At 39.5% G+C, this 23,259-nt stretch overlaps 2 protein-coding genes across 3 annotated transcripts in view; both read left to right on the top strand.

The window, feature by feature from the left end:
- Window positions 1-23,259, top strand: part of ITGA1 (integrin subunit alpha 1) — a 168,420-nt gene that overhangs the window by 9,090 nt on the left and 136,071 nt on the right. The gene's annotated exons all lie outside the window — the stretch shown is intronic.
- PELO (pelota mRNA surveillance and ribosome rescue factor) lies at window positions 1,563-4,223 on the top strand. Its single transcript, XM_045998901.1, has 2 exons — window positions 1,563-2,298; window positions 2,579-4,223. The coding sequence occupies exons 1-2, from the start codon at window positions 1,573-1,575 to the stop codon at window positions 3,008-3,010; spliced, it is 1,158 nt and encodes a 385-aa protein (XP_045854857.1). The 5' UTR covers window positions 1,563-1,572; the 3' UTR covers window positions 3,011-4,223.

Raw genomic sequence — 23,259 nt, 5'->3', positions numbered from 1 at the left:
TGACCCTTCAAAACCCTCAGGTTGCCCCAACCTCCCACCCCTGACCCTTCAAAACCCTCAGGTTGTTTTTCAGAGTCTATAGTCTCTTATGGTTCGCCTGAGGGAGACAAACCATAAATGACTCTTAATCTCACAAAACAAACTGGGGGTTGCTGGGGGGAGGTGGGATTGGGAGAGGGGGAGCGGGCTATGGACATTGGGGAGGCTTTTTCTATTTCTATTCACTGATCTTGTTAAGAGGCAATCCTCACGTCTCAATCCCCTATCATCATAAAAATGCTAAGTGATTTAAGGATTTTCTTTAAAATCAACTTTGTAGCCATTCAGTGGTGTTGGTCCCAATACATCACATTTTTCCCACTTCCAGTATCTTCAATTCAATTTAGGCAGTGAAGATCGGGCCCTAAATTTTTGCGACCCAACCCTCAATCTAAACATTTCACAGACTACTGAGCTGCATAAAGCAGAGACTGCCAATTTTGGATTCTGGGATTCCCAGGACATCAGGCCAAGCAACTGAGCGGTCCACCCAGGGGTGAATTCCACAGATGGTTTCTTTTCTCTCTGGGGTCAGTCCTTTAACATCTGGGTAGTCAGATCGTGGAGACATGGTAACTAAGCACAGAAAACAGCTGGGCACGCTGCTCTGAGCCCAGACCCACCGTGACCAGTGGTTCTTAGAAACCGTTTCTGGAAATGCCAACTCCAACAGGCGTGTAGCGCCTGAGTGCTGATAAGGCAAGCACAGTTTAGAACTTTGGAGCCAAGCCTGCAATTTTAAGAAATCCATTTAGTTAAGTTTTGGATTTATCCGGGGCAGAGAAGGTGTACAGTAGTAACTTCATGCAGCTGGCGGGGGGGGGGGGGGGGGGGGAGGCAATTGCACTCACATACTTCCCAGATTCTGCACAAACAGGTTTGGAAGAGAAAACGAAGGAAGCCCAAGTTCAGCATTAAAAGAAGTTAACTCGCGGGGCGCCTGGGTGGCTCAGTGGATTAAGCCGCTGCCTTCGGCTCAGGGAGCCTGCTTCCTCCTCTCTCTCTGCCTGCCTCTCTGCCTACTTGTGATCTCTCTCTCTCTGTCAAATAAATATATAAAATCTTTAAAAAAAAAAAAAGTTAACTCGCCACTAAGGACTCCTCTCAGTTTAGTCTTCGGACGCACTTCGCCCTTAATGCGCCTGCGCCCCCGCAAACTGCAACCCCGCCTCCTCGTTGGGGACGTAAAACGTGCGCCGAGAGGTGGAACGCGGGCTGAGCATGCGCCGTCATTGCATCAGCCGCCGGGTCTGTGCTGGGTGCTGGAACGCCGGAGAAAGCTGTGTTTGCTTGTGTGTCTCTTGGTCGCGGTTGGCGCGGTGTGCCGGAAGACTAGGAAAAGAAGGGCTAGAGTAAGTGTTCCTCTTGGCCGCTTGAGTCGGAGCTGCGGTATTTCCTTCCTGCCAGGCAAGTGCCTGTAGGAACCGGACCCCGCCCCCTTCCCGACCTAGACTCCCTTTTCCCTCCCTGTCCCTTTCCCACTGAGGACCTTCTCCTTTCCTCTTGTTCTGCCTCTAAACCCCCGCGGAGGTCATGAAGCTTGTGAGGAAGGACATTGAGAAAGATAATGCGGGCCAGGTGACCCTAGTTCCCGAAGAACCTGAGGATATGTGGCACACCTACAATCTAGTGCAGGTGGGCGACAGCTTGCGTGCCTCCACCATCCGCAAGGTACAGACGGAGTCCTCCACGGGCAGCGTAGGAAGCAACCGGGTCCGCACTACTCTCACGCTCTGCGTGGAGGCCATCGATTTTGACTCTCAAGCCTGCCAGCTGCGGGTTAAGGGAACCAACATCCAAGAGAATGAGTATGTCAAGATGGGGGCTTACCACACCATTGAGCTGGAGCCCAACCGCCAGTTCACCCTGGCCAAGAAACAGTGGGACAGTGTGGTTCTGGAGCGCATCGAGCAGGCTTGTGACCCAGCCTGGAGTGCAGATGTGGCCGCTGTGGTGATGCAGGAAGGCCTCGCCCATATCTGCTTAGTCACTCCCAGCATGACCCTCACTCGGGCCAAGGTGGAGGTGAACATCCCAAGGAAACGGAAAGGCAACTGTTCCCAACATGACCGGGCCTTGGAGCGGTTCTATGAACAGGTGGTCCAGGCTATCCAGCGCCACATAAACTTCGATGTTGTAAAGTGCATCCTGGTGGCCAGCCCAGGATTTGTGAGGGAGCAGTTCTGCGACTACATGTTTCAACAAGCAGTGAAGACCGACAACAAAGTGCTCCTGGAAAATCGGTCCAAGTTTCTTCAGGTAAAAATCTTATCCAAGGATAATTAAGAGTGGGCAGAGGGATTTGTATAAACTACTCTTAAATTTTAGAACTGGGGAAAGTGCAGGAGGAGAAAGTGTTCACTGGACTGCGATTGTAAGTGAGGTAATGAAAGTTAAGCAGCCTGTTTACATAGTAAACTTTGCTGAAGTCCTCAAACATATAAAGCCTTCTTTGTGCTTTTGGCTTTAGGTCATTGCAGGCTGATTAATGGGTACTCGAAGACATTCTTTTGTCTGACTTTGATAATTATGATTCTAGGTACATGCCTCCTCTGGACACAAGTACTCCCTGAAAGAGGCCCTTTGTGACCCTTCTGTAGCTAGCCGCCTTTCAGACACTAAAGCTGCTGGGGAAGTAAAAGCCTTGGATGACTTCTATAAAATGTTACAACATGAACCTGACCGAGCTTTTTACGGACTCAAGCAGGTGGAGAAGGCTAATGAGGCTATGGCAATTGACACATTGCTCATCAGCGATGAGCTGTTCAGGCACCAGGATGTCGCCACACGAAGCCGGTATGTGAAGCTTGTGGACAGTGTGAAAGAGAATGCGGGCACAGTTAGGATATTTTCTAGTCTTCATGTATCAGGGGAACAGCTCAGTCAGCTGACTGGAGTAGCTGCCATTCTCCGCTTCCCTGTCCCTGAACTCTCTGACCAAGAGGATGATTCCAGTTCTGAAGAAGATTAATGATCGGACCTTATAATTGAGATGAGCTGTGTCCCCATTGTTACACATCTTAGCATCCTGACAGAAGGCTGCAAGGCACTTCGTGATTCTTACATGGATTTCTCATGTATTGGTCACTCTAGGTATTTTGTGATTGGCAAGACATGTTCAAACTAAGCAATAAATTAAAAGGAAATAATCTCCATGTACTACCATTTTTATTAATTACGATAATTTATATAGAAATTATGAGTTATTTGCAGTACTTAAAAACATTTTGTATATATAAGAATGCCTTATATTCTTTGGGATAGATCATAAAATCCCAAATGTCATACTTTGAAATAAGTTTTTCTAAGGAAAAGTCGTTCAGTATTTCATCATCCTTAGTTCAACTGTTTATTTTAATTCTGCATAGTGTCCTTGTAGGGTTTTGATGATCCCTTTCCTCCATTTCCTGTACACTTTTTTTTTCTAAGTGATGGCCAAATAATTTATAGACTTTTCTAGAAGACAAATTTAAAATGATATTTTTCTTAAGAGACTTGTTAAATCAGGCATGTTACAAGTAAACTCTCGGTGGGTTTTTTGTTTTGTTTCGTTTTACAATTACTCATACTTGCTTTGAAGGACAATTTAATTCGCTATTTTTAGGTCATAGAATTTCATTCTGCTAGGGATTCTCAAGATAAGCTATTTGAGGTGTCTTTATTTTTAAAATGCAATTAAGGTGTGTCATTTGCTTGTTATGTGGCTAATTAGTGCTAAAGCGGAAAGTAGTTCCTACTCTGGGCTCCATTTCTTTGCACTACCACACTATATATATTTATTTGGCTTATCTTAGAAATATGTATTGCTGTCTTATATTTCTTTGTGGCATTAGTCTGTGCTTGCACATTCTTATTGCACTCTCTCTACATCCTGTTTTAGGAGGTGAGAAGGCCTGTTCAGAAAGTTAAGTCGCATCATTTGTAGTATGTGATAGTTGACTTGTATTCATGTACTCTATTGTAATGAGGGAGTTTCTGCTAATACCTTAGAGTTTACAATATTTTCATTATGTATTTTCAGTGTGCATTTTAAGAGTTAGGGAGGGATCCTTAGAATGGAATTGCATCCTGACCTTTTACAAACCTCAGTTTAGCAAAATAATTAGGAAAGGCATTATGAAGAAAGAGTGGTAATTCAATTTTTAACATATTGGTACCCACTTGAAATATAGAAATTAAGTAAACTTTTGCTTGTCCTTTTCTGTGTCTGGGCTTTTTCTCCTGGGACAAGGGCAAGGTCTGGGGATTATATATATATAAACTTCTGGCTAATCTGAGCTTATTTTAATCTGTAATTAGGAATAGATGCTTCCATATACTTTAAAATCACAAATTTCTACATATCTGCCTCCTAATCTAAAAATAATTTAGATTGTCATTTTATTAAAAGTCCATGGATATTTAAAATACTACGAAGAGCATGTTATTAAATAATTTGGTAGGGGTATAGAAATGAAACTGCTAAGATTCTTAATATTAGAACCTGATTGATAATGACTCATATTACCAGTAAAAGTTTGGAGACTTGGGGCATATATTACTCTCATAATCTATGCAGTACCGGTTATTCCTAGTTCTGTTACCTACTGTCTTAGAAACAAGGAGAAATAAAACCTACCCATAAATCTGACCATTTTAGGTCATAGATTCTCAAAGTTAGCTGCTTGTTAGCCTGAACTTGGGAGCTTTTGAAACTCATTACCCAGACTGGATCCCAGGCTCAGTAACCTTTGAGCCTTAGAAATGGTTTCTTATAGCTCTCCAGGTGATTCCATTAGGTATCAGGACTTAGAACCACTGATTCAGGCCTTGCAATTCAGAAGTGTGGTCCACGGATCACTAGCGGACTATGGACCAAGACCCTAAGAGCTTGTCAGAAACTAGAATCCAGGATCAATCCTGGACCTTCTGGGTTTCAGTCTATATTTTAACAACATCTCCAGTTGATTACTATGCATAATAAAATCTGATAAACATAAGCAGGAGTTTATTCTCCCTGTACTAGTAAAAAATCTCTGGCTGGGGTTGCCAGCCATAGAGGAAAAACATTTGAGTCTCAAGGTTGATTATTTCCATAGAGTTAATTGGTCAGTATTCAACTTAACTGTCTGTAAAACTCAAAATAATAGTGTATGTTTTTGTCTATAGAGTACTTAAAATATCTTCAAGAATTCCTGTTTTTAAAAAGTTATATTCTGGAGGCGCCTGGGTGACTCAGCTGGTTAAGTGTCCATGTCTTGATTTCAGCTCTGGTTGTGAGATGGAGACCTGCACTGGGCATGGAGCCTGCTTAAGATTTTCTCTGTCCTTCTCCCCCTAACATCCCTCTAAAAAAAAAAAGTTACATTCTGTACCATTGTCAAGAGTATAAATCATCATATATGTATAGCGTGAAATATCAAAATAGTGATAGCATATAAAATTTAAAAATTACAATTTTTTTTCTTTTTTACTATTCTCTAAAAAGCAAAATGAACCATAAGTCTTTGGAAGTCATATTCAGTAGTCTAATTCATTAATATGAATGTCTAATTCAACTACTATTCATTAATAAGGAACAACTTGGCTACAAATGGAAACACCTGTCAAGGCAATGTTGTACTGTAAATTTCCATTTACCATCAGGTACTTCTAAACAAAGATTTGTTCCCTACCCCCCCCCCCCCCAACCAGCACAATAAATGAGAAGCTGGCAGATTGTTTCATTTTACTCTAGGTATGAAATACATCAAGTTTATTTTGCTATACTTAGTCCCTCATTTATATGTTAAATTTATTTATTTTGCTAGTTTTTACGTCTGGATTGATTCTGGATTTCATTTTCATTTTTCTCTTACATATGAGGTGGATCTTTCCACCCAGATGGCACTACAGTGGCTTTGTAAAACTAATTTTCCCTTATTTCTAACTATTTCTGTTGTTAACTTTATTTTCCTTTTTTAATCCCTGTGAGCAGTTCTCTTCACCTCAAATTATCTTTTTTTTTTTTTTTTTTTTTTTCAGATTTATTTTTTTGACAGATAGAGATTATAAGTAGGCAGAGAGGCAGGCAGAGAGAGAGAGGAGTAAGCAGGCTCCCAGCCAAGCAGAGAGCCCGATGCGGGGCTCGATCCCAGGACCCTGGGATCATGACCTGAGCCGAAGGCAGAGGCTTTAACCCGCTGAGCCACCCAGGCGCCCCTTCACCTCAAATTATCTTTAACAGAAGTGATTCATGTATTCTGGAACTGAAATTTCCTTCATTGCTAAAAATAAAAGTACACAGATAAATATACATGTGAATTCCCCTAAGTAATAGCTGTTACTGGGGAAAGGAGTATTGTGCTTTTAAATCAGATAGTTTTCCAAATACATAAGATTGGATGTTTGTTTGAACATGTTGAATTGCATGTAGAATAGGTATTTCTAAGTTGATTCTGAGTGAGGAGAAAGAAACCATTTGCCTGTGTCCAGATCCCAGAAATGGGGCATCTATATTAATATTATACCAATTATTAAGGGTGTTACATTTATCCATTTGGTTTTTAGTGCCTGCTTTGATGCTGGGTTTAAGAAAGACAAGCATGAAAACAAATCACTATTACAAAAGCAACTTGTACAAAGTGTAAGAGAGCACAGTGTTGGAAGGGTCACTTGGAGGAGGAACTTTATAGAGCTGGAGCCAGTAAATCTACCTAAATGGTGAGAAGAACCGCAGAGAGGTTATTGGAAAGAGGAGAGGGGCAGAGGAAGTATACCAATCACATTAGACCCTCTCCATGCCGCAATAAAGAGTGGGTTTGACAATAATGAGAAACCACTGAAAAGTTTAAGCAGGAGAATGGCATGTTTGCATTTCACAAATATAACTGTTCAGCAGTATCAAGGATGAATTGGAGGAGGCAAGAGCACTTGTTAAGAGAATGCAAGTTAGAAAAACCCTGGGGAAAAGCAATGTTGGCCTGAACAAGGACAGTAACAATAAACCTTGCAACAGGAATGAAAAAATCACTAGGCAATATGAAGAGATAGGATCAAAAGGACATAGGCTGCAGATAGTTGTTCAGAGTTAAAGAGTAGACTGTAGGGGTAAGTCTTAGATTTTTTTTTTCCTTTATAGTGTGGGAGAGATTATAATGTGGGAGAGATGATGGCATAATTCAAAAAGCAAAACAAAATAAGACCAGGAAATACAGGAAGAGAAGCTGGCTTGCAAGGAAGAACATTAAGTTCAGTTTTGAATCTTAAGGGGCATCCAGGTGGCTCAGTCAGTTAAACATTCGACTCTTGATTTTGGCTCAGTCATCATCTGAGGGCTGTGAGATTGAGCCCCAGTCCAGCTCCATGCTGGGCATAGAGACTGCTAAAATTCTTTCTCTTTCCTGACCCCCTCCCAACTCTATCTCTCTCAAAAAAAAAAAAAAAAAAAAAAAAAAAAAAAAATTGAGGATGCCTGCAGAACATCTGAAATGCTCTTTTACCGGATTTCTATATACTCACTCACTCATTCTCTTAAGGTTTTTGCTAAAAGTTCACCTCTGTGAGGTCTTCCAAGCCAGTCTTTAAAAAAAAAGATAACTTCTCCCTGATTTCTTTCCAAGCCCTTCTTTGTCTTACTTTTCTCTATAATGCTTATTTCATGTAGTAGTTTTGCTTATCATCTATCTAGAATGGAAACTCCATGAGGGCAAGGACTATTGTTTGTTAGGTTCATTGCTATATCCTTAATGCTAAGAACATTAGCACACAGTAGATGCTCAAATATACTGGGTGGGGGTGGGGGTAAGTGAATGACTGAATGAGTTCATTCAGTCCCTTGGTTAAGAAGGTCCTTTAGAAGGCGCCTGAGTGGTTCAGAGGGTTAAAGCCTCAGCCTTCGGCTCAGGTTCTAATCCCAGAGTCCTTGGATCGAACCCCATATCAGGCTCTCGGCTCCGCAGGAGCCTGCTTCCCCAACTCTCTGCCTGCTTGTGATCTTTCTCTGTCAAATAAATAAATAAAATCTTAAAAAAAAAAAACAGGTCCCTTTGTTCATTGTGCACACAGGCCTGAAGTTCAAGAAAAAGCAGTTGACTGAGGTTAATGATATATCAGTTGTCAGCATGTAAGTAAACCTGAAATCAGAGAGAAAAAAAATGGCCTCGAAAGAATTAGTAAAGCTAGGGGAAAAGGCCAGGCACAGAAGCATAGGGAAACAGATAATCTCTTTAAATGTTCCTTGACTCTATTATCTATTAAAATCCTTCAAAGTAGAGATGTTTACATATTTCAATAATTAATATGGTCAGATAATTATTTTTCCCCCCACAGAGCTTTTTTTTTTTTTTAAAGATTTTATTTATTTATTTGACAGAGATCACAAGTAGGCAGAGAGGCAGGCAGAAAGGGGGAAGGGAAGCAGGCTCCCTGCTGAGCAGAGAGCCTGATGCAGGGGTCCATCCCAGGACCCTGGAATCATGACCTGATCCGAAAGCAGAGGCTTTAACCCCCTGAGCCACCCAGGTGCCCCATCTCTTTAATGTCCTAGAGATAATACAAGTAGAAGAGCCAAAGTGTTGATTACATAGAAGCTGCATTTTGAAATTTCCTAAGTTTCTAAATTTGTGGGCAAAAGCCAAATTACTTTTGTATATGGATTTTAAGTGAGTCTTACTATGCATATATGTTTACAAATTTAGAATTTATAAATTTACAAATTTAGTATGTGAAAGTTCCAATTTAAAAAAAAAAGGATGTAGTGGGGGTGATAACTCAGTTTAAGAGACTTTTTTAGGATATCCATAGCACAGGAATTATTAGCAAATTCTGTCTCGGGCCAGGTTTATAGCAGTATTAGTGCTATTGGACCCTTAACTCCTGGGCTCCCTGTCCATGGCATCTTTGATTCCCCTCAGCACACTTATACTTCTCCTCCCTACAGAACCACAAGTGTCACAATTGTGGCATGAATTTTGCAATGTTTTATTTATATTTATTTTAAAAATTGATTTTGGTCAGCCCATAATTTTGTTTATACATATTTTTCAGTAAATGAGTTTCCAAGTAGCAATTTTAGTGAGGACTTGAAGACCAAGTAAAAAAAGAATCAAAACTTCAAATAAAGTTCTTAAAACCCTAAGTAACATAGTTGTCTTCATACTGATGTGTCAGTATCTTTAAGGTTTATGCAGAGGTTCAGTTTATGTATTCTAGGAGATGGAGTATTTTAGACAAGTGCTAATCAAGATTTTCTTTTTATTTAATTAATTAACATATAATGTATTATCTGCTTCAGGGGTACAGGTCTGTGATTCATCGGTCTTACCCTCCCCAATGTCCATCACCCAGCCACCCCATCCCACCCACCCACTTCCCCTCCAACAACCTTCAGTTTGTTTCCTGAGATTAAGAGTCTCTTATGGTTTGTTTCTTACGCATTGTGTGCACTGCTGATCAACTGGTAATTTGGAAGTTTAGTGCAACAGTGTTACTGAAAAGTCCTAGTGATTTCTAATGGGAGTTTGAGATGCAAGTATAATACTAGTGTGTATTAATGATGCCTTATTTAGAAAAGATTCAGAAGTCAACAATCCAGCTGCTTAAGATGTTGGGCAGTAAGATCCGTAGTAATGGTCTTGGAATTTAGCAAGAACAATCTGAAGAGTTACTTAATGTTGTCCTCAGGTAACAGGTAAAGTTCACTAAAAATGAAAAATAAATTGGCCAAATTCAGTAAGGAGCTAGTGTAGGAAAACTATAAAAAACATTGATAAAAGGTAATTGTTAAGCTGCAGTAGAGATGATAAAAATCTTATTTGTTGTTTTTTTTATATAGCAAGAATTCTACCTTTCTAGGAGTGTTTGATTTAGTATCACCATCTGTATTCTCATCCATATTGTAGAGTGTTCTTTATAGATTTCTGAGTGTAATAATTTGTAAAAAGAACCCATTTATATTGCAGTATTTAATTTCTGTATTTTAAGAAACATGTCCGTATGTTCTGTTGTGATAAATAACTCTCAGAAAGAAACTGGGATATTGTGAATTTGTTCATTTAAATTGAGGTGAAGCTAATGATTTACTCAAGGAAGAAGCACTCTTGAGTGCGATACTTCGGTTGCAAACAAATTTGAGGCTATCATTTTTGCTCTCGACAGTGAATATTTTAATTCTGTAATAAGCAGCATCAATATGGGAAAGGTCTTATATTTCCAGGTTCCAGTCACTAAAGTTTATGACATTTATGATAAATTGTGGGGACTTGGAGTACTGCCTTCTTTTAAGTCCCCTTTCTTCAGCCCTTAACATTCCCCACCTTAAAATCCCATCATTTAGAATGTTAGTGTAATGGAACTGTGCCTGCTTTCCATATTGAAAGAAAGTTAAAGGACTTGGAGTTTATTTCAGTTTAGGGTGCCACATTTTTTTTTTTTAAAGATTTATTTATTTGACAGAGAGAAATCACAAGAGAGGCAGGCAGAGAGAGAGGAAGGGAAGCAGGCTCTCCGCTGAGCGGAGAGCCCGATGCGGGACTTGATCCCAGGACCCCAAGATCATGACCTGAGCTGAAGGCAGCGGCTTAACCCACTAAGCCACCAAGGCGCCCCCACATTTTTTTTTAAAAGATTTTATTTATTTATTTGACAGAGATTACAAGTAGACAGGCAGGCAGAAAGAGGAAGGGAAGCAGGCTCCCCGCTGAGCAGAGAGCTGGACCCGGGGCTCAATCCTAGGACCCTGGAATCATGACCTGAGCCGAAAGCAGAGAATTAAACCCACTGAGCCACCCAGGCACCTCTAGGGTGCCACATTTGGTTCAGAACACCCAAGACTGAGGCAGAGCTGTATCTGGCAGGCTGCAAGCCCAAGAGAAAAATGTCTTTGCAGACACAGTGCCTGGCCATGCACAGGGTTGGCTCCACTGTCCCAAATCCAGGAATGGACAACATATGACAATAAAAGTAATTACAAACTTACTGAGGGCCAGGTCTATGGTAAAATACTTAGAATGAATGATTTAACTCTTTGAAGACTCCTATGAGAAAGATTTTGTCATTACTATTTTCAGAAAACTGAAATTAGAAGAGGTTAAATCATTTGCCCCAAATCACATAGCTAGTGGGTGTGATGAGGTACTTACTCAAGGATAACCTAAAAAATGTAGGAATGCCAGTTCATTCCTTAGTTTTATGTTTGGAGTAGATCACATGTGCCTAGAAATGGAAGAATTCTTTGATAACACAATTTTATATAATCAAGGTTTAAGCAATCATTTTATATTTTTTATTTACCTACCACTATTATTTTTCAGCTCTTTATGAGTCTCAGGAGCTCAAACCTATGGCACTCTATCTAGACTATAAGAATTAGAAAGTGTATGGAAACTGTTGCAAGACTATGTAATAAACTAAGCCCCTCAAGCCTTTATTAGCCTCTATTATTATTTCACTCCCAGTTTTAGCAAGCTTGTTTAAAAAAAAAAATTAAACCTACTCTGTTAATTAAATCTACAATGTTAAACCTAAACCTAAAATTAAACCTGCTATGTTAATTCATACATTATTTCAACAAACACATATTAAAATACATACTAAAGTGTCTTAAGTAGCAGGAATGATGCTACTCTTGGATATGCAAAAATAAAGATAAAAAATTTTTTCCCTGTCTTTCATCAGCACATTATATATCAGGGAGAGATGATCTGAAGTGGCCAAGGTGATGGAGGTCACTAGGGTGAGAAATGAGAGTTGACAGCTCAGGTAGATTCTGAAGCATCATCAAAAGAAGAAAGTCTAGGGCTCAGACTATTTCATTGGAGTGTGAGGACATTACTGTGTTATAGTAACTGATGTTCATATTGAGGAAAAGGTTGAATTACATTCTGTGTATTCTGTTAAAAAATCAAGGAAATATAATGTCTTTCCAAAGTATTTTCTTCTAAAACTATTAAAAGAGAGTGGTACTTAAAGAAATCTTTAGCTAGAATGATAGTTCCAGATGGCTGGAGTTTTACTAAGCCATAAGAGTCTCGATAATAAAACTGAAATAATTGTTGAAAGATAAATTCTTGTTAAGGAAAAGACTCCAGTAGATTTTAGTTGTAAAATTTATCAGATAGAGATGGGAGGTCCTGTGAGTTCAAGTCTAAGTTCCAGAAGTTTTATGTCTGGAATTTTTCATCAAGTCCTAGTGTAAACATTGAGTAGAACTTTTTGTTTGACACTGTTGTGAAAAATTGCTCTGTGAATATAAAACATTTTAATTTTGTATTTCACCTCATTGATCCTGTGACCATAATTTGTAGTTTTTTCTTCCTCTGCAAGTGTACTGTTGACAATGGTAAGAGTCACTTTTTTTAGGGGGAAGTGCTTTAGGTAGAGAAGAAGATTGAAAATACGTTGTAGTACATGCGTCTGAATCATTTAGAATCATGAAAGGCTAATGCTATAAGGAACCTTATCTTATCTGGCCTACTCACTTCATGATATAGATGAAAGTTGAGGCCCAGAGAGGGCTGGTAACTTGTTCGAAGTGACATGAACAGGAATCTTTCATAGGGCTCACATTCCTGTTTGATCCATTCTGTTTCAGTCTCTTACCCATTTTCTTGTCACCAATGCATACTGGGAGGTGGTGAGTGTTGAGAAACAAGGAACGAATTAGGATCTTAGAATGCTTTAAACCCTCCTTATTTATCAACTAATTCATCTTGGAGCAAGGCAATTTCTCTTTCAGGAGCATCACTGAGACCCAGACGTAGCTTTGAAATTCAGGACTATTCATCTTCTGCTAGAAAAAGACCCTGCCTCCTATCTTTCTTCTTCTGAGAATCATTTCATTCTTCTGACAGCCATTTGCTACGTACCTACTGTGTCCCAGGCACTCCGCCAGCCCGCAGCAATATAAATGAGTAGAAAAGATTGCAGTCCTTTTCTTACAGGGAGAGCCAGTCTAGGATGGGGAACAGACAGAAAACAAGCTATCACAGCACTGCAGTTTGTGCAGGAACAAGAAATGTGGTAGAATATGGGAACTCAGAGGGTGCGCTTAATTCAGACTGTCTTCACTGAGGAGGTGCTATCAGAGCTTAAACTGATAAATTCCAGAAGCCCACATTGATCTTCTGTTATTTGCCAGGGAGATGAGGCAAAGGGAACTGAGGACATTTACCTTTAAAGGCCCTCAGATTTATTTGGTACCTTTTTCTCCTACGTAGTGGTCACTACAACCCCGAAGCTTTCTAGATGTTAAATATTTACAGTAAAGAGTCAATAAACCTAAGAAGAAGAAACATGGCGAAAGGAGATTACATCACCTCCTACCCTCCAAACTGAGGGTAAAATGAGAAATACGGATCAGGGACCATGACTGAAATGACTTTGAGATTCTGGAACCTTTATAATTTTCCTTGTTTTTGTTATCTCCTGTTTCTCTATCATGACTAACAGCAAAACAGTTAATCCAGAAAGGACAGCAAAGAAAGGGATGGTGAGAGGGAGAGCGTGGGATGTTATGTCCTACTCCACAGCCATTCCTGGAAGAGAGGATGTCCAAAAGAGAGGTGACGGCAGCTACCTCAGGGAAAGGAAAGCAGACTGCTGGCTAGCTGTCCAGAAGGAAGTGACAGGGCACTCGTTTAGGTCTGGGGAGGAGCACTGGGGGAAGGCCCAGAGGCTGGACAGTAGGAAGAGCTGTTAGAGTCTTTCTTCTTTCTTTATTCAACATTTTATCCACAGTGTAAAACTCAGGGAAACACCTTCAATAAGTAGTAACAACTTCTCCCTTAAGTAGTATGTATCACTAAATGACCAACGTGGATGGGGTGTAGTGGAAAGAAAGGAAATTTTCTACAGAAGAGAGAAAAGAACAATAAAAGGAATGACTCTGGAACAGTCCTCTGACCCTTTTTGTCTCAGTGGTATTCTTAACTGAATGAAAGGAAATGGAGTAACATGTGGAAGGTGGGGAAGTATGCAGAGCTGAGGCAAAATTATCTGCCTCATTAAATGTAGCCTTATATATTTTTTTAAAAATTAGTCTGTTGTCACCGAAACTCAGATACTAAATTTTTCACTCTGGACCTAACTCCTTGCCTAGAACTCAAGAGAGCTTTAATAAGTGTTAGAATTTTTCTTATCTTTCTAGAAATCATCCTCACCCTTATCTGACTCCTAAACTTGCTCTAAGTCACAGTAAAATATAGTGGGAAATGGGGTGAGTAGACAGGAAATACAGAGAAAGACAAGACCTTTTGATAATGGTTTGTTATGGATTTACTCTTAGATTTGCATTTGATGCATGGGTTCACATATATTCTTCTGGATGAATGAGAAACTGTCAGAATCAAGAGTATGGTACTTGAGACTGTGGAAAGGATGTTATGTACCAAAAATTACAATGTAAATTTGAATGCAATTTGCTACAGTTACCAGAGATCATATATAAGCATTTGCAAAAACATTGCATTTGTGAAGAACCAAAATGAATCACAGCAGAAAAAATCATTTGGCCATTTTCAGAGGACTCTGTGGCTATGGCAGGGCAAACATGAGAACTGGCCTGTGAGTCAGGAGATCGGGATGTACCCAGGCCCTACAGTTAGGTTGTGTGACTGAGGAAATCACTTCATTCTTTTGAGCCTCGGTTTTTTCGTCAGTAGAATGAGGAAAGGCAGGTGGCCCTTGATTTTGTAGTTGCTCCTGCAGATCTCTGATTCTACTTGGTACAGTTGCAATAACTGCTTGTTATTTTTAAAAGTTGTATCTTTCCAGCAAAATAAATCTTTAATGATTCTCAGGTTTAAAAAGAATCTATTTTGCGCCATATTCCAAAAGCTGCCAGATTTGGGGTTTGGCTGATTGCTAATGAGAGCAGCCTGCGAGGAGCAAATTCCAGAGCTGAGGCTCATTTATTTGGAATGCTTTGCCAAATACTCCCATATTTTCAAAGTTGTTGGGGCCTTTAAACCTGAGCATTAGGGGAGAAACAGTGTGCACTTTTTCAATAGGTGCACAAACATTTTGAAGTTTATAGATATTTTTGAATCATTTGCAACATTCCAATGGCATGCCAAGTTGCATAGTCCTGCCACTTTCCTCCTTGTTATTTTCCTTCCCTATCAGCTGCTTGCTGTCCCAAAGAACTGGATATGAGAAAACACAGGTCTTTATTTCTTCTAGAATGTTCTTTCAGTTTGGCCAGTGGTTCTCAAACCAGGCTGCACATTAAAATTAATACACATTAAAATCAACCCACATTGCTGACTGGGTTCCATACCAAGAGGAGTCAGAATCCTTGGGAGAAGAGCCCAGGCATGTGTACATATAAAAATCTCCCCAGGTGTTTCTTATCTTCAGCCAGGTTAAATGATGGCAGGTCATCACCAAGAAAGCCAGGTGGCTTTCATATGTTCTGTGACCACAATGCCAGTCAGCTGTATGCCTAAGAAAAAGAGATGGAGCATAGAAAAAAAAGTGAAATTGTAGATTAATTATCTCCACTACTGAAAAGGCAACCTCAAAAAGTTGATGAGTGGAATTTATTTCTTTAGCTTTAGTACATCAGTATGGGATTTGTCTATACCTTTGTGTATTGACTTGCTATAATAAATCCACAGTTAGGACTAATATTGACCAATTTGTGAATATTGATGCCTTTTACATGTGTATATGTTACTAGGTACAGTGAGGAAGGGTACAAAAAAGTAGAGAAACTGAATCTCAGTTCTTGAAGGATGGAACGTATAAATCTTAGGATGCAAGAATTATGTAAGAACCAGGAAAGCAAAATCATGTAATGTACAGAAAGTAATAGCTAAAATTGTTGATAAGAGGAAGATATCACAATTGGCTACACTCACTTGGGAAGGTGGTATTTAAGTATGAGCCGCCTTTCTTTTTTATGATTTATTTGAGAGAGAGAGAGAGATTGAGTGGGGGGAGGGGCAGAGGGTGGGGAAGACAAGCAGAGTCCCCACTGAGTGGGGAGCCTGATGTGGGTCTCTTGATCCCAGGATCTTGAGATCACAATCTGAGATGAAATCAAATCAGACCCTTACCTGACTGAGCCAGAGTATGGGCCACCTTCTCAATGCCTTCTTTCACTCGGTTGGCAGGCAGCAGTGGTAGGAACACTGACCCTGAACTAGAAAATCTTAACTCTACCACAGATGAGCTCCATGACCATGGGCAATTCATGTTATCTTTGTGATCCTCAAATTTAGATTTATGAGCTTCAACCTGAAAAACGGGGAAAATGATTAAACTTGCCATATAGAGTTGCAAAGCATAAATGATATGATTTGAGAAAAATACCTGAACATTAGAAAAGCTGTATTTAACTTAGTTTAATTCCTCCTTCCTTTTGTTTTTTTGTTTTGTTTTGCTTTGTTTTGTTTTGTTTTGTTTTGTTACCGTATGTACCACCTGAGTACCAGATCAGCTATGGAGGTATGATCAAAAGAAATACTTCATGTCCTTTCTATCATAAATTCCTAGCATCTGCCAAAAATGGTGTGAAAACCAGAAAAAGTGGAACCACTCCTTCCAGAGTTACCCTCAGCAAGAAATGGGTTAGCCAGATCATGCTCAGCATTTATAACATTTTCATTTCTTCATATTCAGATACATATTCATGTCCTGCCTCATTGCGTAAAGAATGGAGGTGAAAACCTCACCCTTATAACTGTAATAATCCAATAAAGAAGAGGAACACAGAAGAGCACATTTCACTTTTGAAGTTCATGCCAGGAATAGTAACTCCTCAAGGTGACCACTTGTGCACACACAGAGAACACTAGCCACCCAGCTAGACAGTCCTGGCTCAATCTGCAAGAACGATAGATACTCACACAGTCCCATGATGCTGAGGCTGGTTCTATATCAGGCATGACCTGTCATTAAACTCCCAATCATGTTAAATTTATGTTAGTGCTTAGGTTAAACCATGTGTTGTCTTTTCCTCCTTAATTTTTGTCTTAATTCCTATGGTACCTATTAATTATTTGAATATCATTCCTCAACTGCTCAGCTTTCTTTTTCTGGGGCTTCCAGCCATGCATAAGTTATAAACAAATCACAGTTCTCTTACTATTTCTAAGTCAGTTGCAAACAACAGAAAGTAGCTTTGATAATGTAAGTAATAATGGAATGTTTTGGACAATGAGGAGACTCAGATAGGAGAGGAGAAGTCGCTATCAAACCCATGCTACAGAAATGATCTGTGTATGACAATGCAGCTGATGAAATCACTACCCTCAGACAGCCATCAAATCCCCTGGACTTTAAACTCAACCAGAGCTTCTGAGAACTATCTCTAGTGGACAGAAATAACAGATGGGTTGTCCAGAGGTCACATGTTCTCAATCCATGGACCAGAAAGCAGGATAAAGGGCCATTGTATATTTGTATCTCCATCTCCTATGTACTCTGAAATTCCACCTCTCCTCAAGCTAGGAAGAGTGTGTGGAGAGACAAGAGAACAACAAAATGGCAACTAACCATTGCAGAACAGTGGAAGTAAGAGAACGATCATTTACTAAATCCTTTACCAAGGCAGCTACTGTACTGGCAGTCTAGATACAGGCCCTGCAGCCAGACTGGCATTGTTCAAATCCTAGCTCAACGACTTGCTGGAAGAAGCAGCCAGTAGCTGGTGCTGAGCCCATGCTGGAACCATGTCAGTCTGATTTCAGGGCCTGAAGCCCCAACACTACTTCACTCAGTCTAGTCGGACAATTTTTTTTTTTTTAAGATTTTCTTTATTTGACAGAGAGGGATCACAAGTAGGCAGAGAGGCAGGCAGAGAGAAAGGAGGAAACAGGCTCCCCTGAGCAGAGAGCCCAATGTGGGGCTCGATCCCAGGACCCTGAGATCATGACCTGAGCTGAAGGCAGAGGCTTAACTCATTGAGCCACCCAGGCGCCCCTAGTCAGACAATTCTTAACACTTACGTTCCTCATTAGAGCAAAGATGCCAATTTGATTGGAGAAATCTTAGCATCCTTTTCAGGCTTCATATCTGCTTGGAAAAAAATCTAATCATATAAATTAATTGTATAACTGACACCTATTTTTTTCCCTTTCACCTATTTTTTTCCTAAAAAAAAATATATTCTTTCTAAGAATCTAAGAAAAATTACCCTTAATTTTGTGGCTCTTGACTTCAGTTTTCTACTGGGTTCCGGATATTGGAATGGAAGTCTGATTCACCAGCAAACACTTAAGAACCAGCCTTAATGATAGATTTAAAATGATGAATCATTTAAATATTCAAAATCAATGTCCCTAAATTTTCAGCCTGGGAAATTGTCAACAAGATTCAGCATTAGTCCTGAGGTATGATGGAAGTGCAAGGGACTCAGAGAATGCTTGGCCTCTGTAGCCTCAGGTCTTCTTGTGGTTGCCTCAGGCCACGGACACATCTTTCTTTTTCTCTGGCTAATACTCAGTTCTGGCAGGAAATGAAAGTCAGGGAGAAGAAAGGTGATGTTTTACCTCCCCATTCACAACACACACTGGCCTTAGCCTACATATTGTTTTTTAACCCAGCTATTAAAATTCAAGCATGAAAGAAGAGGAGGTAGCAAAGACATCCAGATTTCATGTTGGGCATCAAAAACTAAGGAGAGTAGGCCACAAAAGTTTAAAAGAACAAGGTCCATCAGGTTTTTTACTCTCATACAGTTAAATCTAAATTTGGAGGTAAGCCAAAATTAAACATATAAAGCATGCAAGAACAGCTTGTCTTCCACCTTTCTAAGGTTTCCAGATTTCAAGGATAGGCAGAACAGTGAATGGTACGTACGTAACCTGAAAAGTTATTCATTCTTTGTCCAAAATTCAAACTTAACTTGCTGTCCAATAACCCTATACTTTGTTTCGCACTGCTGGTGATGACTGTCTTGGGTAGGAGAGTTCTTTGTCTAGGAGGATGTTGGGAGAAGCACTGATAAGTGTATTCCTGTCCAGGACTGGGTTTGACTCTAATTTGAGCCTTTGTTGGAAGAATGGAGAAGGACTGATTTCTTCTGTGTTTGGAAAACACTGATTGAAGGCTTTCAGCAATAGCTTTTATTCTGAACCACAGTAAAAAAGTAATAATAGTAATAGTAATCTGTGTTATCACTGGCTGCAGCAGATGGGGATTTTCTTCAAAGGAATGTTTTCAAGTAGTGTCACCTGGTGGCTAGATTCTTTTCTCTGGATGGAATTAGCACCCTAAAAGCAAAAAGAGATTAGAAATACTTGAGGTGAGGCACATCTGGGTGGCTCAGTGGGTTAAGTGTCTAACTCTTGATTTTGGCTCAGGTCATGGTCTCAGGGTCATGCCCCTGCGTGGGGTTCCATGCTCAATGCAGAATCTGCTTGAGATTCTCTTTCTCCCTCTCCCTCTGCCCCTATACCCAGCTCACGAGCTCTTTCTCTCTCTTAATTAAATAATTAGTAATTAATTAAAATAAAATCATAAAAGGAAAACAAGTTCCTGGGGTGATAAACTTGTGTCAATTTAGAATCAATTTAGACAGTTTAAAATCTCTCTCAAACCTAACACATTCTAGAGCTTTCAATACTACCCACTAACAAATCATGTCTGTGGAATTTTTCCCACTAAACATTTAGTCTGATTCAAACCTAATAAGATGCTAATCTTTGAAAACCTTTTTCCCCCTTATTTGGCTTTCTTACTTCTTGTAAAAGTCAATCAGAGTTTAATACACCAGAATTGCTGAATGTGGGGGGAGGTTAAAATTGCTGTGGGCTTAGTTTCAGGAGAACTAGGTCCAAACCTGAATTCTGCAGCTAAGTGGTTTTGTGACCTTGGGCATCACTAAGCTATTGTGAGCCTCACCTATAGGGTGAGGGTAATACTACTTGGAAATGTGGGTACAATTAAATTATGGGAACTTTATGTAAGCACTCAGCTCACATAGAAAGTGTTTGATAAATGTTAAATCCGTGGCCTATTATAAGGGGATTGAGTTGCAAGCTTTGTTAGAGCTTTTATTTAATTAAATACAAAATGAGTGTTAAAGTTTTTATGTCCTGACCAAATAGATATTATCTTCCTCTCAAAGAAACTAAAAGTTTCTCAAGTTTCTGATTTGAAAAAGCAGATATTATTCTAGGTTAATAAAAGAAATCTGCAAAAATATGCAATTATGCTTTAATGCCCCAAAGATTAAAAGTAATGCAATCAAAATAACATTTATTTCATCTGCCAGAATTTTGCCCTGTTTCTTGCTTTTGATTTATTTACTACATGAGGTTAAATTGGTACAAGCATGAATGTTTAAAATACTTGTAAAGATGTATTTTGCATATGCAAATTACAGTGTGCATATTATAAAAGATTGTTTCAGCTTTATTTGTAGCAGAGGACAACAGCCTTTTTTTCTGTAAGGAATCAAAATAGTAATTGTTTTCAGCTTTGCCAGAAATACTGTCTCTTAGTGATTACTTAACTCTGCCATTGTAGTGCAAAAGCAGCCATAGATAATAGTAAACTAAAGGGCATGGCTGTGTTCCAGTAAAACTTTATTTACAAAAACCGAAAATGTGTGGCATTTGGATCACAGGACAGTTTGCTGACCCCCAGCCTAGAACATGATATAGAGTATATTTTCTAATTAGGCATAATTAAGATAACTTACTGATGGACAAAATTTTTGAATATACATCCATACGTTATTAATCAGTAATTATATAAAAATAACCTTAAGTATATGCGCTTATTCCTTGAGCATCATAACTTCCTAATTTAAAAAAAATAGTGTGGTTTTCCAAGTATATTCAGTTGCTTTGCTAGTAGGTAAATCACAGTGTAATCATCTTGCGTTTCACTATACTTTTTGAAGTTCTAACCTGGATCCATGTGTACATGCTTTATTGTTTTTCTGTGTTAGGCAAGCTTCAAAATTGGACTCAAATCCATTATTACACGAATGTTCAGGACAGGATTTCCTTCTGCTGCACAAGAATATTTTGTGAATTTCCCAGGAAGTGAATTTCCTGGAAGAGCACGGCTTACCTGACCGCATCTGAGCCATTGTGTTCTAAGGAATTTCCTGCAGGGATTCAACCCGTTTGGTTTAGGCCTTGGTGTTTTATAACTGTTTCCCATAATCACCTTCAACAATGTATTTTAAGAATGTTTTTGTGTGATTCCTTCCTCCAGGAAGAAATTGAAAGTAATGAAATGCCTAGACCATTAGAGAATTTTGAGAATTAGAGAAGGCATCTCTTTTTGCCATAATAATATAAGAAACCAATTCAATCCTCAGTGCCTTAACAAAGCATCCAGCATTTACATGTACATTAGAAGGGCATCCAATCTCTCACCATTTAGAGATTCTAATTTCAATCTTATAAATTCTAATTCTGTTGTATTTTGAGAATATCTAGGAATCAGAAGCTTTGTGCAAGAGTAATAAGAGGGTAAACACAATTAACTGTCAAAAGAACCCAGATATCATTGGCTTACCACTGACTTTATTTCTTCCATATATCTCAGTCCAGTGTGTGTTGGATGGTCCCACTCCATCTTGTACTATGCCATCTGGAAGACATACCTCTAAGATCACAGCAGAAGGGAAGAGAAAGGTGTAGGTAGGAAACAGCACGGCCTTGGCAGAGGGGACACATTATCATTTCTACTCAGCATTCATTTACCAGAAATGGCCCACATGGCTCCTACCTACGTGCAAGGAAGACTGGTAAATATGGAGGAGCACATGGATGTTTGGTGACAATTGGTGAGCCCTGCCACAGAAAAACATTTAAAGCCCTGGGTTTTGAGCCGAGTCCAAAAAATCAATCATATAAGAACTGATAAGAAACCTATAATATTATCACAGTTTTCATTTGCTTGGTCGTGACAAGAACATATGTTGATAGAGTATTTGCAACATTCTTGTTTCCATTGTCTAAGGTAGTTGTGTTTAAAACTCTCTGACTTTTAACTTAATGAACAGATGAAACTCTTGTCTAACTATATAATCCTTAATATCTATACCATGAAATATACCCTTTGTATTGATCGCCTACTTACTGTGTGTGTGTGTGTGTGTGTGTGTGTGTGTGTGTGTCTTGTTACTCCAATTACAGTCACTACAGGAAAATAATTATGTATCAGTGTGTACTGAATAAGTAAGTGTTGGTTGATAAATAGATAAATCTATATATATTGCTATACACTGGTGAATTTACTGAACTCGTGTTCAGTAAACTTTGCTAGCATTCAATAGCATGAAGACTACAAGTGACTGCCTTTGCTTTGCAGTTCTAGACTGCTTAGGGATTTTAGTTTATTTAGGGACTTTAATTTAGATTTAGTTTGGCTCTTCAAAGTATATCCAATGGACCAAAGTGGGAAATCTGTCGTGGGATCCAGGAGCCTATATTTATTATTTTTTTAAAATTTTTATTTATTTCTTATTTTTTATAAACATATAATGTATTGTTATCCCCAGGGTACAGGTCTGTGAATCGCCAGGTTTACACACTTCACAGCACTCACCATAGCACATACCCTCCCCAATGTCCATAATCCCATTCCCCCTCTCCCAACCCCCCTCCCCCCAGCAACCCTCAGTTTGTTTTGTGAGATTAAGAGTCACTTATGGTTTGTCTCCCTCCCAATCCCATCTTGTTTCATTTATTCTTATCCTCCCCCCCAACCCCCCATGTTGCATCTCCACATCTTCATATCAGGGAGCTCATATGATAGCTGTCTTTCTCCGATTGACTTATTTCACTAAGCATTATACCCTCTGGTTCCATCCACGTCATCGCAAATGGCAAGATTTCATTTCTTTTGATGGCTGCATAGTATTCCGTTGTGTATATATACCACATCTTCTTTATCCATTCATCTGTTGATGGACATCTAGGTTCTTTCCATAGTTTGGCTATTGTAGACATTGCTGCTATAAACATTTGGGTGCACGTACCCCTTCGGATCACTATGTTTGTATCTTTAGGGTAAATACCCAGTAGTGCAATTGCTGGGTCTATTTTCAACATTTTGAGGAACCTCCATGCTGTTTTCAAGAGTGGTTGCACCAGTTTGCCTTCCCACCAACAGTGTAGGAGGGTTCCCCTTTCTCCGCATCCTCGCCAGCATCTGTCATTTCCTGACTTGTTAATTTTAGCCATTCTGACTGGTGTGAGGTGATATCTCATTGTGGTTTTGATGTGTACTTCCCTGATGCCGAGTGATGTGGAGCACTTTTTCATGTGTCTGTTGGCCATCTGGATGTCTTCT

The sequence above is a fragment of the Meles meles genome, chromosome 3, assembly GCF_922984935.1.
Source record: "Meles meles chromosome 3, mMelMel3.1 paternal haplotype, whole genome shotgun sequence".
Lineage (NCBI taxonomy): Eukaryota > Metazoa > Chordata > Mammalia > Carnivora > Mustelidae > Meles > Meles meles.
Note: the sequence above shows the minus strand (reverse complement) of the source record. Positions and strands in the feature narration are given on the sequence as shown.